At 43.6% G+C, this 17,976-nt stretch overlaps 1 protein-coding gene across 1 annotated transcript; it reads left to right on the forward strand.

The window, feature by feature from the left end:
• Positions 1-395: 395 nt before the first annotated feature.
• On the forward strand, positions 396-16,812 carry efna1a (ephrin-A1a). Its single transcript, XM_058046956.1, has 5 exons — positions 396-677; positions 13,102-13,397; positions 14,538-14,603; positions 14,697-14,792; positions 15,243-16,812. The coding sequence occupies exons 1-5, from the start codon at positions 580-582 to the stop codon at positions 15,368-15,370; spliced, it is 684 nt and encodes a 227-aa protein (XP_057902939.1). The 5' UTR covers positions 396-579; the 3' UTR covers positions 15,371-16,812.
• The last annotated feature ends 1,164 nt before the right edge of the window (positions 16,813-17,976 follow it).

Below are 17,976 nucleotides of genomic sequence, written 5' to 3' on the forward strand. Positions count from 1 at the left end.
GTTGATTGAACTTAGTTTTCATCATGCTGAAAGATAGTTTCTTCTTATATTTTGCAACGTTAACCAAAAGTATTAGACATAGCTCTGACTATAAAGCAGTACAAACAGATTAAATCCATGGCAGATTTACAGTAAAGTGTATTTATCTGTATTTACTTCCGCATATCAAAATGGTTTTTACAAAAAAAAGAGAATGTAGTATTTCTAAATCCTATATTCTGCCGTTATCCAATCTACTATCCCCAAAGTGTAAACCTGAAGTTAATCCGGAAAAACCTGAGGCGCTCGCGCTTCTCGGACAGGCCTCTGATTGGTTGTTTGTGTGGCAGGAGGCGGGGTTTACGTCGGTGGGCGTTTCACAAAACCAGCAGCCACGCCAGCACAGGCACTCATTCACTACGGATTTGTGTGGCTGAAACGACCTACTTCTTCTTCTTTTTGTGACACTATTTGTTGACTTTATTTGCTATTTCTTACTAAGTCTAGACTTTCTCGGTGACGGGTTTTTTTTCTTCGCACAACCCGACCTGAGTTGTGTGTGTGTGTGTGTGTCCGTGTGCACGCCTGGTGTCGTCCACCATGGATTTGGTTTGGATTGTGGGCTGCCTTGTGAGCTTGTGCGCCTGGTTCGCTTCCTCCGAGCGCCACAGCGTGTTCTGGAACAGCACAAACCCAAAGTAAGTATCTCTTTTTTGGGGGGCTTTTGACGAGAATCCTCCAGTGCACTTGCACGCTAAACTTGAAGCCATGCAGCATCGTTATGGTGCACATTTGCCCCCTCGGCGTCCTGAATATGCAATGAATTTGTGATGCGAGCAATAGGCTGCCGTTGTCATGATAATGCAAATCTGTAGGGCGCCTCTCACTCTCAACCCCACTACCCCCCCTCCCTTACTCTGATTTTTTTGTACCCTTTTTTAAGCTCCAACCTGTTATTATGATGTTGTTTACGCGCACAGCTTTGGCCAACCTGTTCAGATTTAATCCCTTTCGCAATGTGTGATAAGTTCCCCTCACGTTTGCAAAAACAAGCCACACTTTGGAGGGAAGAAAGCTGCTTAAAGCTGATGGAGGAGTAGGGAGGGGGGTCGTGAAGTTCAGGGTGGTCATGGTTTACATTCTAACAATTGGATTATTTTGTGTCTTTTAATGCGTTGTGTGGCTATGGGGGTATTGTGGTGCTGTTTTTGTTTTGGATTCTGTCACAAGTTTGGATGCAAAACATCTATATGAATGTGATTATTTTGTGTGCATATATGTCTATTTGTACAGTAGTAGTATTGTCATTATTTCTACTGCAGTCGGGCATAGTTAATATGGTACTAGGCTACTACAGAAATGTGTTTTGAGCATCCTAAAATGGGATTATTCGGTGTGCCTGAACTATGCAAATTGTCCTTATTAGGGCAATGATATGCCATTATGGCATGGTGTTTACATTGATGAGGTGGAATACTATAGAGAGTTCCTGTTTTCTGGCTCCAGGTCATAGTTAAGATGCTGGGATCCTCAAAAGCTGATTGTTGTATATGCATGTGTGTCTTACACTGCATAAATCATATAAAATATGGATTTTGTTTAATGGAAATAGATGTTAGGATGCATTAAATGGGTTTTTTCTGATCTCTTTTGCACTTTAGTGCTGTTGTGTTAACATGAGGTAAAATTGTAGGGTTCAATAAACAATGGGTGTGCTTGTTTTGTGTATATTTTTCCAAGTAAATCATGCAAAATAGCACCCTAGTGCTGTTGTGTTTCCACTTATGAGATAATACAATCAAAAGGTCATACATATAGTATTTGATTATATCCGTGCACAGTCAGATCCACTCAACATGGATTGGCGCGTATTTGCAACATGTGTACCCCCCCCCCCCCCCCCCCGCCCGCCCCCACATAATGATGTGCATGTGTGTCATTATGTTGCTGCTGTGTTTACATTAGTGTGATGGAACCCTACAGGTTCATTGCTTCATATTTTCAGTGTTACCGATGTGATTCACGAGAGAGAATGTTGAAATATCTTGTGCAATATCCTCTTCACCTGCACCCCCCCCCTCCCATCGGCCCCCAATAACCTTTAAATCAAGACCTATCACGAGTAGCGGGGGTGTTCATATTTCAGGTGACAAGACGAGCAATAATGGTGTGTGACAGAGACCGAGTAGGTAACTTGAGGCCTGCCCGGCGGGTCGGTCACGCTGCGTGAGAGGGGTAAAGAGAGATGGATGGTGAGGGGTTGAGAAATTGGAGTCCAAATTGTCCAGGTTAGGGGGCCTCTCTAAATAAGTGGGGGGTCAATTAGACGAGTGGTGGAGGGCCTGTGTTTTTAAGTTGACACAATGCAAACAACCACGACTAGACGGCTAGTTCATCACACGTTGTGTATGCTTGTTTGACCCTTTAGACGTCCTGGGGACGTTTTATCTTAATATATGCAGTCATTTAGGTGAGGATTTGATATTCATTTTAGTATTAATCCAGGAGATGGCACTGTGTTTTCCCATTCAAAACATGCAGCAAAATTGTACAACTTTTTGGGTTTTCTGCACCAGTGCTTTGCTGTTGATGTTTGGAATGTTTTTTGGCGCTGTAGAAAAAATAAATGTTGCTGCCATCAAAAAAAGGGTCAAAAACGCTTTATGTATATCTCAGACTGGAGTAGTTTTAAAAGACTATGGAAGAATGTATGATATTTTTTATATAATCAGTTTTTGTGTGAGGTTTTTAAAGACCTTTTTAAAGGTTTAATAAAATATTCTCCCACCTGCACTTCCCAGAAAGCCATTCAGCGAAAATCCAAATCCCAGATGGAATTTGGTGACTGTAATCTGTCGCTTTGCTAGTTTTATTTTCCTGGATGACTTTAGTCCATCCCCCCTCACCCCCCCACCCACCCACCACCACCAAGCCCCATCATCCACTACCCTTGGACCACTCTTAATCCGCGTATTCGCAGAAAAACAAGCATGACTTTTAATTTGCCGCTTTCATTAAATCCAGCAATCGCTTTCTCCTTTGACCTGTTACTCGATACAGTGTGTTGACGTTTCTCTCCACCAGCCCCCACCTCTTCCCAAGCGGATGGTTTCATCCCTGAACATGAGAGCTGTCATCCATCTAACTGATGTCAGATTGATCTCTTTGGGCCTCATTTCCCTTTAACTGCACACACACATACACACACACACACACACACACACACACACACACATTTCGTTGAGAGGCGCAGCTGCCTTCCTCTCCACAAATTGTGCGCTTGGACCCTGCCACTGACTTCCAAGGTCGAGCCTTCCTTAATGACTACGTTGTTTTGGCGAAATACTGCGTTTCCGCACTTCCTTTGTGCCTGACCAGGAACTTTTTAGTCAGCGGCACTTGTTGGTTCCCAGAAAAAGAGGCTCACCAATGTGTGAAGGAGTGCCTGAGCTGATAGCAATGACTCACTCGCTCTCATACACATTAACACACTCACCTCTCTGCAGAGCCCTCTGGACTGTACGGTGTGAGGCAATAATCTGCTCGTTCACAGCTTGTTTCTTCCACGTGTTTTCCTGCTGACGGAGCGGCGTTGGACCTCCTCCTCGTCTTCATCTTCTTTGTACCTGTCTCTGCTTCACCCCAGAAGCCTCCCAACCTCCCAATTGGCCAGCTTCCCTGATAACCATTTCATCGTCTAGCTCAGGGGTTCGCAACCTTTCATATCAAAAGAGCCATTTTTCCTCCTTGCTCACTAAAGGAAAATAGACGCAAAACATAATTCAAAAACAATATCTTATTCACTTTCAAAAGTTTATACCTGACGCCTGAAGAAATGTGCAGCGATGTGCTCGCATGCAGAGCGAATTGCGCGTCTCCCATGATTTCGAGGGAATTTTGGGGTCTCAAAGTAGTTCAGAGGAGAAAACGAGGAGTTGATGGAGTACTCTTGCTAGTATCGGATCTTGCTAATATAGAAGATAAATGTACATAAATATGTGTGTAAATTAAATGTAAACTCTGTTTACATTTGTTGACAAACATGTTTTCTGGCCCCAACAAGTTTGGGTCTTAAATACTTGAACATTGCGAAGGGCGTTGCTGACCCCTGATCTAGCTCATCTAATTTGCTAACGTAGCAACTTAGCTCTCAAGATGTAAAAGTAGTTTTCTGGATCAATTTTACATGTAAGCCATCATTTTCATCACTTAACTACCGAACTAGTTTCAAGAGTCTTCAAGAGTCAGTTTTTATCTTCTTAACTAGCAAGCTAGCAAGTTAACCAGCTATCTAGCTAGCTAGCCACTCAGCTCAAATAGTTATGGATTAGATGGATTAAAGTGCTTACTCACTCCACATCAATGGGAATTTGTAAGTTCAGCTAACTAGCCTTTTATGTAAACATCTACTGAAATGTAATCAAACTATTGCTTTTGTTAATGTCCCCCTTAGTGGAGGTCTGGCTCTGATGACTTAGCTACCGAACTAGTTTCAAGATTCTTGTAAGTTTTTATCTTCTTAACTAGCAAGCTAGCAACTTAACCAGCTATCTAGCTAGCTAGCCACTCAGCTCAAATAGTTATGGATTAGATGGATTAAAGTGCTTAGTCACTCTTTATCAATGAGAATTTGTAAATTCAGCTAACTAGCCTTTTATCTAAACATCTACTGAAATGTAATCAAACTATTGCTTTTGTTAATGTCCCCCTTAGCGGAGGTCTGGCTCTGATGACTGTAGTCCTATAGTTTTCTTGACGTGTTGGCCCAAACAAGGGAGTTATTTCAGCTATGTTTCACCCCTCTGAGGGATTATCTTGGCATTTAACCACTCAATATGGACACTTTTTGTGATTCCTCCCATACAAATTAGGGAGCGGTCTTCACGGTGCGCCCCAGAAAGAGAATGCTAACTGCTGTGACTGATTGGAGGTCGGGGGTCAGCATGTGATGAAGTGGATCGGCCTCTATCAATCTGTCAGTCATTCCGGCTCAACGGTGGTCCATGGGAAAGTCTCCCGGTCCCCCCCCCCACAACTCTTTTGCCAGCTTTTATCTGCACCTTACAAGCTGTCCCTTTTCAGTCTATTATTTCCTTGCCACCCGAGGCCGCCTCGGAGAGAGCGGGGAACGGAGGGAAGCGTTCTAAGAGGTGTGGAATTTTCTTAGCAGTTCTTGGCACCCGTGGTGATCCGTCACAAGGCACTTTCCCCCCGCAGGCTTTTCAACTTCCGTCCTCTTAAAAGCCGCTCTAGTCCTTCTTTGCAAACGGTCCGTCCACATATGAGGTAGAGATGGTCTGGGAATACAAAAGACTTACTTGCCCTCAATGCATGTGTTCCTACTTCCTGTAGAGATAAAAGATAAGATGGAAGCAGTGATTTGATTTGTGATTAGGTGGACACTATGGATTTCCAAGTAACCTTAAGCTATGTTCTTAAAAAAAAACGTCTTCCGACGTCCCCTGCTGCACACCGTCTCCCCCTTCCTTCGCCATTCTCTGTGCAAATTCCTAAGACCATTCCATCTTGTGCTGTGCATTGTCTGTCCCGCTATGCTTAATCTGCCTCTGCAATCTGTCTGATGAATTCAATCTGGGCTGGAGATTGTCGAAACGGATGTAATCGTCTCTTACGGGCTCAGTGTCCATTGATGTACTGAATGTTGTTGCTTTCCTATCTGTAAACATTTGTAGGGATGACATTGACGGCCATGTTGATGTTTTTAATCATTCCAACGCATCCCTTTTTTCATTGCGAGGTCGTGAATCAGACCAGAGGTTGTACGTCGCCGCCGGCTTACCTTCATCGGTAGCAAAGTCTCTGTTGTGTTTTTTTCCCTGTGAGACGCTTCCTGTCCAGGTCTTTTCCCGGGAAAACTGCATATCCTGTTCGCTGCGTAAACAATAGTGTTCTCACACATTTGGCAAGTCCATAAAAGTCCAACAACAAATTCCCAAGTCCTTTAAACCCGGCATTCAGGGAATAAGTAGATTAGCCGTGATTCATAGACTTTAATTGTTTTTTTTTCAGTCTGATCTGGAATCCGCCTTTCTTGCCGTCAAATCTGTCTCGTCTCTATTTGGGTGTCTACTCGCCCATCCTCTTGTCTCCTCCTTATCTAGAGACCAGACTTCCCCTTAGCTTTGACCACAGGTCGGTCCCACAGAGAAAGGAGCACAAGAAGGGTCCCCAGTTTGTAAACAGCCGTATGATTGTGGTACTAATCTGGAATTACCCAGACGGGCTCAGATATTATCTTGTTTTGTTGCGTAAATAAAAAGACAGGCATTGTTTTCCGTATTGTGTAAACGTGACACCCAAAGAGGCAAATTGAATCATTGCCATCTGGAAGTCGGAGCATTTTAGGACTGTCAAATCTAAACCTCCACCAAGGATCCATTTTCTGTACATGCATTATTCCTTAGACCTTTCACTTCATATTAGAATACCTATAATACAGATAGCCTCAAAGTTTCATAATCATTAGCAAATGGGCAATGATTCATGGGCTGTGTCACTTTGCAGGGACATGGGCGTTTTGGTTGATGGAACCGGGTTTGAGTACTAATAAGTATTTGTTAAAAAAATGTGTATAGTTTTGCAGAACTGTAACAATGGCAACAATTTGCTTTCCCGGATAGAAGCTGTCTGTCTGTATCGCAGTTTTGGTGGGATTCTGCCAATAAAGTACAACATGAATGTAGTACCGTGAATACCTCCCAATGAAGATCACAGTGCCGCAAGCTTAGTCTGTGTTTATGCGCACAGCAACAGTGAGCAAGTTTTATCTCGTGCGAATCGACCCGGCCAAATCAATATATTTGCTTCCTGAGCAATGTGATGTCGGTGCTGACCTTTCCGCTACAAATGTCTCCGGGGACCGTGACACAGTTGGAAAGAGCATGCGTATTCATCTAAGCATCCTTTAGATCCTGTACAATCAGCCAATTATTTTTCTGCCCCCCCCCTAAAGCTTTGTCTGCAGAGTGAGCTCGCGGACCGAATGACTGATGATCCTATCAGGCAAAGGTGGAACGACAGACGGAGTCAAACCGGATTGAAATTGATCGCAGGAAGTTGCACAAAGAGTGGAATATTATGGTAAAAGAGGAAGTCAAAAGAGCATATTTGTTCTCATGGCAACCAGGCATAGTCGGGGCCCACGTCACATTGTTGGCTCGCCTTTGCAAACAGTGGGCAGAAGAAAGTTGCATTTTTGGAATACCAGCCGGGTCGGGTTGTGATTGGCTCAGCAGGTCTGGCGTGGGGGGTGAGTTGAGACAAGTCGGGGGGGGTGGATCTGGTGTGCTTATTGAGTGATGAAAGCAGGACAGCGAGTGGGAGGAGATGAGTGGCACTGATGGATGGAGACCGGGAACATTACACAGTGACGGCCTTCAGGACAGCTCGACTTTTTCTCTCATATGTGGCGTCCTTTACAGCGATTTGTTCCTCCAAAAAAACTACACCCTTGGGTCCGATAAATAATCGCCGGGGCGGTTAACACCACACGCTTAATCAACTCCAAATTGATCATAAGTGTTTGTTTTTGTAGAAAACATCGCCCACTACTGACCTGGCATGTGAATGTACTAAGTCACTAAGTTTCCCTATAAACAAGGCACTGCCAACTAGTGGTCTGGCATGCACATTACCACATTTTCTCAAGTTTTTTTTAGCTTTTTCTACCCAACCCCCGCTATGAAGTAGTGAACATTCGGGACAAACCCAGCCTTTCCCACCCCTTGCCCTCCTGTACCCTCGTTGGGCCTCCCTGGTCCACTCTAAGCCCCCTCCCTCAGCATTAAGCAGGGTCTGGTGCTGTTCAATGGACTGAGCCTGGCTTCTGCTCCAGCCAGTAATCCAGGCTTGGATGAGACGATTAGGTGCCCCCCACCCCCACCTACATTCCGGGTTCACTCATCCACAATGTAGGCCAGTCACCTTTTTAAATCACATTAGTGGCAAGTGTAACAGCCAGGATGAAAACAATCATGTTTGTGTGCTCGGTGGCCTTCACGTGGCCTTCATGCTCTTATGGATTCCTAAACTAAAGAATCGATCTACCCATAGGGTTCCATCCTGTCTGAAATTCTCCAGTGCTGACTCGCCGGTTGTCCGACCTTTTGATCCACGCAAGTCAGACGAGAGGGTGATGGATGGATGAAAAGAGCGATGTAGAGGCGAAAGAAGAAAGCAAAAAAGCTGGTCGGCGAGATTAAAGAAGAGAGATTAGACTCCCTCGCTCCTGTGGAGGATCCAGTAAATCAGAAATTCCTTCTTAGCGGAGGAGGAGCAGAGGCCTTGCATCCGTTTACCACATTCATGCTGCGGCTTACGCTCACTTGACCACCTGACATTTCTTCCACGTTATTATGCAACTTATCGCGGTGGAAAAAACACCCCCCACTCCAGATTCCGCCTGGCGAAGTGGCTTTACATTTGTTAGCTTAAACCCTTTGACAAAAGCTAAGCCTCCCCTTTTGAAGTGCGCTACCCCGATCAGTTAATTAAGCTGATGATGCGGAGCTTCAATGGAGAGGTGTTAGAGGGGAACAAAAGGCAGCCGGCTAATTAAACTTATTTGTCGTTAATAAAGAGGAGCGGGAGGGGCTCGCCAGCCTCCTCAATGTGTGTATTGTGCCCCCCCCCCCCCTCACACACACACGTGAGTCAAAGTATGAAACGATGGCATTGATAACTGTAGCGCTCACACTCACAAAGTCCCGCTGAGGAAAACTTCAAAAGCCTTTCCCAAACCTAAGCCCTTTGACCCCTCCCCGTGCCCCCACTGCCTCTCTCCACAAAACACTCACCCTTCAGGGGCTGGGAAGTGGTGAGCAAGAGGGCATAATTACCCCCCTCCAGGGGAACTTTAATGCCCTTTTTTGTGTTTTAATTGCACCGCCCTTCTGACAAACACATTGAGACCATACCACTGGAAATCAGGACTGAAAAGCAGGGTGGTGAGGGGGGGGGTTTGTTTGTGTGTGTTGTATATTTGCAGCGGGATGATAACCTTGTCAGGCTAGAGCAGACAACACTGTTTGTTCAATAGTGTTATCGATTCCACTGGAATTGAAAGTGGCAGCGGTCACAACACTTCACCGCCAATCTGGTAAACAGAGCGTGGCGGCAGATAAGGGCCGAGCAGACCCGACCATAACAAAATGATCATTACAGCACCGCTTCCAAGTTTGCAGGGCCAGACTATCATCAACTACAACGCGGCCCAGTCGAAGGGGCTAATCTGATCATCAGCATGAAGGCAGCGCAGTCAAGCAGCTAGAAAGAACCGAGCACGTCGAGAGCCCGCTCGCTTTGGAGCCATGCCGTCTGTGCTTGTCCACCAAGGGGGCACCCCATGGGAGACCCCTGGCAGCAAACAAAAACAGCAGCTAACGAGGCACAGGAGCCGTGCTCACTTTGATCGTTCGTCATGCATCTGGACCTTGTCACATGGGCACAGATGCTTGCTGTTGCATTGGGGGGGAAAACATCAAAATACTAATGTTAATGTTAATGTAATATTTTAAACTAACATTTGGGGTCCAGATATACAAAAATATGTAATGTGTCATCACAAAATACTTGTCATATCTCAGCAGTCAGAGAGCAGATTATGTAAAAACTGTAAAACAGATTTCCACATCATAATGTACCGGCATAGTGCATGGACGCAGCAAGAACTCATTTTGGTGACGATCTGGATAAAGGTACGGATAGATTCATTCATTCATTCATTCCCAGACCTAAATACAGGGTGAGTCCCGTGGGTTGCCCTCGCTATCTGGCAGAGGAGGGGTAAATACTGTCCACACGACTCCTAGCCAAACAATATAGCCAGTTATAATTACTGATGCAAACATTTTCTATTTAATTTGCATTAAAGTGATACACAAGTAATATTTTTCTAATTTCTTTTTTAAATATATGATTTTTATATTTTATTTTCTACTTTAAAAATATTTAATATTATTATTTAAAAATATATTTTAAAATATTTTCATTCATTTTCTACCGCTTTTTCCTCACGAGGGTTGCGAGGGTTGCTGGAGCCTATCCCAGCTGTCTCGGGGCGAGAGGCGGGGTACACCCTGGACTGGTGGCCAGCCAATCACAGGGCACATATAGACAAACAACCATTCACACTCACATTCATACCTATGGACAATTTGAAGTCGCCAATTAACCTAGCATGTTTTTGGAATGTGGGAGGAAACCGGAGTACCCGGAGAAAACCCACGCATGCACGGGGAGAACATGCAAATTCCACACAGAGATGGCCGAGGGTGGAATTGAACCCTGGTCCTCCTAGCTGTGAGGTCTGCACGCTAACCACTCGACCACCATGCCACCCTGTGCTATTATTATTATTATTATTATTTTATTTTTTGTCGGATTGACTTGAAATTTCTCGTACATTACGTTCCAAAATTTGGCACACATCTTGAGGGGAAATAAAATATTAGCACGTTTGGTTGAAAAAGATGGACGCGATCAAGGCACACAAGAACATTTTTTTAACATTAATTAATGTATTTTATTATTATTATTATTATTGTGAATTTGTATTGAAAATGTATTGTTCATGTCATCCTATATGAACCAGGAAGTAGCCCGCTAACCAATGAACAGAATGAACAGTCCTTTACTGCAAAGTAAGTGAGCTGTTTTGCTTGAGAGCGGCCATGTTTTTCAACCAAACTCACTCAAATTTTACACACATGTACTACTCAGGACCTTTAAAGTGTCAAAACCAAAATTTACAGCTATTCGACTAAACAGTGGGTGTTTTGTAGACTACGTTGATCTGTTTAATAACAGTAAGAAAAATAATTTGTGTAATAATTATGCTATTATATGATATAATGGTAGTATTAAATCAAAGAAAAGTAGTAGCGCAGTACATGCAACGGGAATCATGCTTGCCAATCAGCAACCCAGTAAAAGCTGAGCAGGGGACTGTTCAAGGCGGCTGAAAAAGCTCTTAAAGATCTAAAGATGTGATTAAATAACACAGTGAGTTATGTAGCCTGCTCTGCGTTCGGACTGCTGACAAGCCGACTGACGTGGACGTCCACGTATTCATTGCAAGAGCAACAAAACCCAATATTGGACACACATTCCCGCCCCGGCGCGTGTTGTGTAAATATTTAAGTCTGTCCAATCCATCCACCCTCGGGGACCCCCTGGTGGTCCGGTACAGTAGGAGACGGTAAACCGATAGGCATGGCTGTGTGTATGTGCGTGTGAGGCTTCATTGTGTGCAAATAGTAGTAGCTACTGCTTGGGGTTGTTGATAGATGGGACTTACTGGGAAGCGTGTGTGCGGCTCTGTGGTGTTGATAGATGACTGGCTGTGGGAGAGGAGCAGTCACTCAGTCAAGACCAGGAAAGGAGGAAACCCCAAATACCTTCAGGTGACAAATCCACTCGGATAAACACATATCATCTCTTTGCAGGAAGCTAAGTAAAATGTTACACCAGTTAGCCGAAAATGGCATCGCCTTTCAAGTTTTTTTTAATGTGCAGGTACTTCTCTTTGACCCCGGTCCAAGACAGGAGGGAGAAAGATTAGTTTACATCGTAAAGTGGGTGGAGGGAGTCACAGGAGGCAGTCTGGCTGTCTCTTCTTGCCTTCTCGCGCTCTTTATTTGTAATGACAGGGTCTGTGGAAGGGTTAAACAATGCGCTTCATAGACATAAAACTCCTCTACTATGGAACTGTAGCACACAAAAGGCTGCAAATGCCTCAAAATATTCAAATACAATGACACTGTTATTAAACCTCAATTTGGATTGGCTTGAGATTTCTCACACAGCACAACAATAGCCACGTTTACATGAGTTTTTCTCTTTCCGAATGACCTTTCCGAAAACAATGGTACCATTAGAAAGAAATATTCCAATCTCTTGTCTACATGCGCCGCTATAATCAACCAGAATAGTCAATAGGGCATGCCCAGTAAAACGTAAACATCAACATCACGTGATACCGACTTCCCAGAGTTTTTCTTTCACTTGTTGGAATAACTCCATATTGCCGTTTTTCCTTCGTCCAATCTTGAAATTTAGTTTGGATCAAAAACAAACTTTGCTTAGTCCAGTGCCAATTGCTGGCCTCCATTTTTAAAAGTGAAGAACATCTGGAGCTGCGTGTTACGTCATATCTGAGCATGCGCTGAAAGAACGCACCCGGGATCAATTTAAACAGGAAAAGATCAAATTCATTCTTGCTAATATTTTATAATTAAACTCGGGACATGTTTTATATAGATATATATTTTCTTTTTTAATAAAACTGCACTTGTGAATAAAGTATAGAAGGGTTTAGATTCTGCTGCTTGCCAACCGCCAATAAACAACAGAAGAAGAAAAACACGACGAAGAAGAACGCACCCTGACAACTTTCCGTTTGATTTCCGTTCGGATTGGGCAAAGGAATATTCCACCTCCGTGAATACGATTATATATTCATTCGGATTGGCACTTTTCTTTCGGAATGAGGTTAAATTCTTTCCGTTTGAGCAAATAAACCGAATGCAATTTGAATATTTGGGTCCATGTATACGTGGCTAATGTTTTGCCCAATCACCTTTTAAGGGAATGACAAGCACATGCCTGTAAAATCTGAACAAGATTGGTCGAAAAACATGGCTGCCATCAACCATAACATTGGGAGTTTGCAGCTAATTGTTCAGAAGTCATTAGAAGTCTAATGATGATAACTTGCATCATCACCCATCACCCATAGGGAGTGCCACAAATGTCCTTTTCACCGGGCATTTTCACATGACTAGAATGAACTAGAATCAGGATTGGAGCAGAACCAGGTCCCACACGGCTAGATCTGTCCCAATACTTTTTACATCTAATGTTGCCTCACCTCCCTGCAGATGTCGATACTCATCTCCTGCCCTCAATGAGCTGACAGGCCAATGTTTCTCACTAAACGTCTCTCTATTCCCGAGGGAGCGCGCACTCGAGCAGCAGCATCTTTCCAACCTCCATGTGCATCCATATTCATGTCCGCCGGATTTCCCTCTTGGAATCGATCGATATATAATCACACGTTATGCCGCTTTTATTTATCAGATGTCTCCTTCCGCCTGTCTTCAGGTTTCTATGGGACGACTACGCCGTGGAGGTGAGGCTCAACGACTACCTGGACATCGTGTGCCCGCATTACCCGCAGGGCGAGGTGCCGCTGCTGGACGCCGAGCGCTACGTGCTCTACATGGTGGAGCAGGAGGACTACGAGACGTGCAAACCGCAGTCGTACGACCAGATGCGCTGGGAGTGCGGGCACCCGTTCGCCCCGCACGGGGCCGAGAAGTTCTCCGAAAAGTTCCAGCGGTTTACACCTTTCACTCTTGGGAAGGAGTTCCGCCAGGGTGAAAGCTACTACTATATCTGTAAGTGTTGCATTGTAGAATAAAACTACAATAAAGTCACATTTGAATTATATATATGTATATATGTATATATTTTAAAATGGGCTGCACGGCGGCCTAGTGGTTAGCGCGCAGGCCTCACAGCTAGGAGACCAGGGTTCAATTCCACCCTCGGCCATCTCTGTGTGGAGTTTGCATGTTCTCCCCGTGCATGTGTGGGTTTTCTCCGGGTACTCCGGTTTCCTCCCACATTCCAAAAACATGCTAGGTTAATTGGCCACTCCAAATTGTCCATAGGTATGAATGTGAGTGTGAATGGTTGTTTGTCTATATGTGCCCTGTGATTGGCTGGCCACCAGTCCAGGGTGTACCCTGCCTCTCGCCCGAAGACAGCTGGGATAGGCTCCAGCACCCCCTTGACCCTCGTGAGGAAAAAGCAGTAGAAAATGAATGAATGAATGAATATATTTTAAAATATTTTTAAAATAATAATATTAAATATTTTTTTAAACTAGAAAATAAAATATAAAAATCTTATATTTAAAAAAGAAATTAGAAAAATCATATGTATCATGTATCATTTTATTTTCTTTTTTTCTTTTTTTGTGTATCATTTTAATACAAATTAAATAGAAAATGTTTGCACCAGTAATTCTAACTGGCTATATTGTTTGGCTAGGAGTCGTGTGGACAGTATTTACCCCTCCTCTGCCAGATAGCGAGGGCAACCCACGGCACTCACACTGTATTTAGGTCTGGGTTCTAACTGGGCCATTCAAAACGTTCCTCTGTAAGCCTTGATTGGTTGATTTTGGATGCGCTGTGTTTTGCACAGGAAACACATTACCACTTTCTGGTGACGTGCTAAGCTTAAAATGAGCCCCCGAGTCGGGGTGGTGGCTGACTTTGTGCATACTTGTGTCGCCCGAGTGTAACCGCACGCATCAAGCTAGCTTGTCACCCTGACCACGGCTGTAATTAGATAAGCGGCAGGACAAGACGCACTCCGCCTGGTCACAGATGGCTCCCTAAAGCTTTGTCTGTTGCCAACACTTAGTGTGTGTCTGTGTGGGGTATGCACGCATGCATGAAGATGGATTAAGAGGCCAGAAGAGGATAAGTGCATTAGTTTTAACACATGTGTTCCCCCCCTTCTCTTAGCTAAACCTTTGCACCACCACGGACAAGAGTGCCTGCGACTCAGGGTGGACGTCGTAGCGACCGACGGTGAGCATTAACACCCTCAGTCGCCTAATAACAGTCCGGCCTCGCACCACCCAAATGGGATCATTGATGGCTTTTGTTTTTTTCTGCTCTCAGGCTCTCAGGAGGCCAGAGTGGCCAAAGGAGGCGCAGGCGGGGCCGCAGTTGGAGCTGGGGGGGGCGTTCACAACCCGTCCAACAGACTGCCGGCAGGTATGTAAACCAACCATGTGACCCCCGGTACTTTGTCGTTAAAGACGAATGTAGAAAGTGCGTAATTCATCAAAGCTGGGTTGATACTGAATCAACAGCACCTCTGCTGTTTGCAGCAAGTACTGCACCCCTCATTTGCTCCTATTCATGATTAATCAACATTTACTGATTATAATGCCTATTCCTAAGTTTTACACTACATTTTTTTTTTTTTTTAACTGTGTACTAACCAATGAATGTTGTATTTTGGTGTGTCTTTTTTTCTGTTTACTTGCTCTATTCAACTTCATTCTTTTGTAAAGTGTCTTTGAGTATCTTGAAAAGCGCTATACAAATAAAATGTATTATTATTATTATTATTATTATTTCTAAACCCAGCAGTACCATACTGCTTGGTGGGGAAAAAAAAGCAAATGACGCCATCTTTTTGTTCTTCTTTCTGTCTTCCAGCAGACGACCCAGTCGTCAGCCTTCCAGAGGTCCAGAAGAGCGTGCGGACCAACTCGGCAGTGACGGCGTCATCGCTGTCCATCCTGTCATTGCTCGTCCCGTTCTCATTGCTGCTCTTGCTGCACTGAGACTGAGTGAGCAGGCCAGAAGTGCAGTTTTGTTTGATTTCAGGGAGCACAATGAAGACAGTCTGTGGGGACGAAACCACTGGACTCCAAAAAAAAAAAAAAAATGCTCGCCCAGTGCCGGCCACAGGGCGGAGAACAGACGGACTCGCTTGAGAGACACTTCTTTGCTCTGATCTTTTTTTGGACAACCTGCAGCCTGAAGAACAATCACAAACTGGACAAAAACTGAAAGGAATCTATCACCCCTTTTGAGCCAAAGATTGATCTCTCCATCTTGTACACTAAACCCCCCCCCACCCACCCACCAGTATCGTGTACTACTTGTGTGTTGTTGTTATTATTGTAATGTGGCATTGACGTCCTGAGTGATTTTTTTTGTTTTTTCTAAATGTAGCAGACATGGAGGCTGTGGTCATGGCAACAAGCATCAATACAGTAGCACTACACACACCAACACACACATCATCAGCTAGATCCCTTAAAAACCTATTGTACATGATGTGAAGATAATTTATGACATTTGGGAGGTTTACTGTATATAACAACATGAGTGTGTGCTATGTGAGAGGCAGATGTGTGTGTGTGTGTGTGTGACAGTGGGGAGTTGTGTTAAGACAAAATGTATTTCTGCCAAAAGCAAACACTGACTTGTGTGTTTTTCACAGAGAGGCTGGCCTCCTCTGTTTGTTGGCTCGCGCCCTCCTGTGTCAGCTGATGTTTCAGCATAAAAAAAAAGAAAATTTGGATTTGGATTATTGATTTTGAGCTAAGCGGCAACATCTCCTAACAGGCTGGCGTGAGCGACAAAGCACAACACTAATGACTACCGTTGTTTTTAAAAAAAAAAAAAAAAAGAAAGAAAAACCTACTTTTTGTACATGTGTAAGTAAGACAAGTGTATGATATGTAAATACATAGATTATATAAAAACACTTTGATAAATATGACTAATGTGAAATTTTCATGTGGAATAAAAAACAAATATTTTCAAAACATTTTGTGATTTATTTGGTTGGGTTACTGTGTTTAATTATTATATTTTTACTTTTTATTTTCTTTACATTTTGACTTTATTTGATATTTTAGGTCTGTCAAAAATAGCCCGTTAACGGCTATAATTGAATTAATTATGTTAAAATGAACCATAATGTTTTTAATTCATTAACTGTATTCTTTTTACATTTATGTATTTATTAAATATATTTTTTCAAGAAGATCGGACATTTTGGAGACCTTATTTTGATAGATTTGAGTAATCATTCACTTTGGTTTTGGAGGTGACAAATGTAAATCCATGGCGAAGGTCTGTGATGGGGGCCTGGGGCCACCTTCCCTTAACGTGACAAGATTTATAATCAGGTTAATGTGACTTTGGAGCGACTATAGAAAGGTGGCAATGTTTACTGTTTGACTGAGGATTGCCTTTTGCCACTTTAAAGCTGTGACCCCCCCCCCCCCCCCCCCACCCCCCACCCCCACTCACCAAAACACACAAACATGACCCTTGCTTGTCTGCAAGTTGTTTCTCCTGTCTCCCATTCTCTCGTCCTTCCTTGGCGATCTTTACAGGCCGTGACGGTAAAAACAGCTGTAGCACCAAAAAGTGGTGCCAACGCCTCTCAGCTCCCCGATGTTTTCAAAGGCTGTTGGCGCGTAAATTACAGCTGACCTCTTAACTGTCCTGCGAGTGTCTCCTTTGACTGAGCAGGTTCTTCTCCTGTCAGGTTTTTATTTATTTAGCAGCTTGTGTGCATGTAAATGTACGTAAAACAGTTGAAGCCTTGACTGGTGCAGTAAAACGCTACCAGGCAGAGCGGAGAGCAAACACCTGCCTCAGTTCAATGCCGTACACTGTAAAAGTTAACCTGGATATACTTTAGGGTAGTCAGTGTACAGCTTGTATAGCAGATTTAATATGCACTGAAAATATCTATACAAAAAACTTTTGACTTTTAGGCATTTTTGTCTGAATTTCTAATTTTTGTAAAAATAATAACAAAGTTATTATATATTCTGTACAAATTTTAAATAATATTTTTGTAGAATTTATCCATAATTTATCCATTTATCCATATTTTTATATCTGACTGCTGTGCCCCGCCCCGCTTTTACTCATGTTTTAACTGTGTATTAACTAATCAATGTTGGATTTTGGTGTGTCTTCTATTCTGTTTACTTGCTTTATTCTACTCCACTCTTCTGTAAAGTGTCTTTGAGTATTTTGAAAAGCGCTATACAAATAAAATGTATTATTATTATTATTATTTATAGATTCCATACATTCATTCATTCATTTTCTACCGCTTTTTCCTCTACCGCTTTTCCTGGAGCCTATCCCAGCTGTCTTCGGGCGAGAGGCGGGCTACACCCTGGATCGGTGGCCAGCCAATCACAGGGCACATATAGACAAACAACCATTCACACTCACATTCATACCTATGGACAATTTGGAGTGGCCAATTAACCTAGCATGTTTTTGGAATGTGGGAGGAAACCGGAGTACCCGGAGAAAACCCACGCATGCACGGGGAGAACATGCAAACTCCACACAGAGATGCCCGAGGGTGGAATTGAACCCTGGTCTCCTAGCTGTGAGGTCTGCGTGC

Source organism: Doryrhamphus excisus, chromosome 14 (genome assembly GCF_030265055.1).
Source record: "Doryrhamphus excisus isolate RoL2022-K1 chromosome 14, RoL_Dexc_1.0, whole genome shotgun sequence".
Lineage (NCBI taxonomy): Eukaryota > Metazoa > Chordata > Actinopteri > Syngnathiformes > Syngnathidae > Doryrhamphus > Doryrhamphus excisus.

Excerpts from the sequence above, each read along its gene's own strand:
- efna1a (XM_058046956.1), top strand. The coding sequence starts at position 580 with ATGGATTTGGTTTGGATTGTGGGCTGCCTTGTGAGCTTGTGCGCCTGG. Across the intron at positions 14,604-14,696 it reads GGACGTCGTAGCGACCGACG|GCTCTCAGGAGGCCAGAGTG; the intron begins GTGAGCATTAAC and ends TTCTGCTCTCAG. Across the intron at positions 14,793-15,242 it reads GTCCAACAGACTGCCGGCAG|CAGACGACCCAGTCGTCAGC; the intron begins GTATGTAAACCA and ends TCTGTCTTCCAG.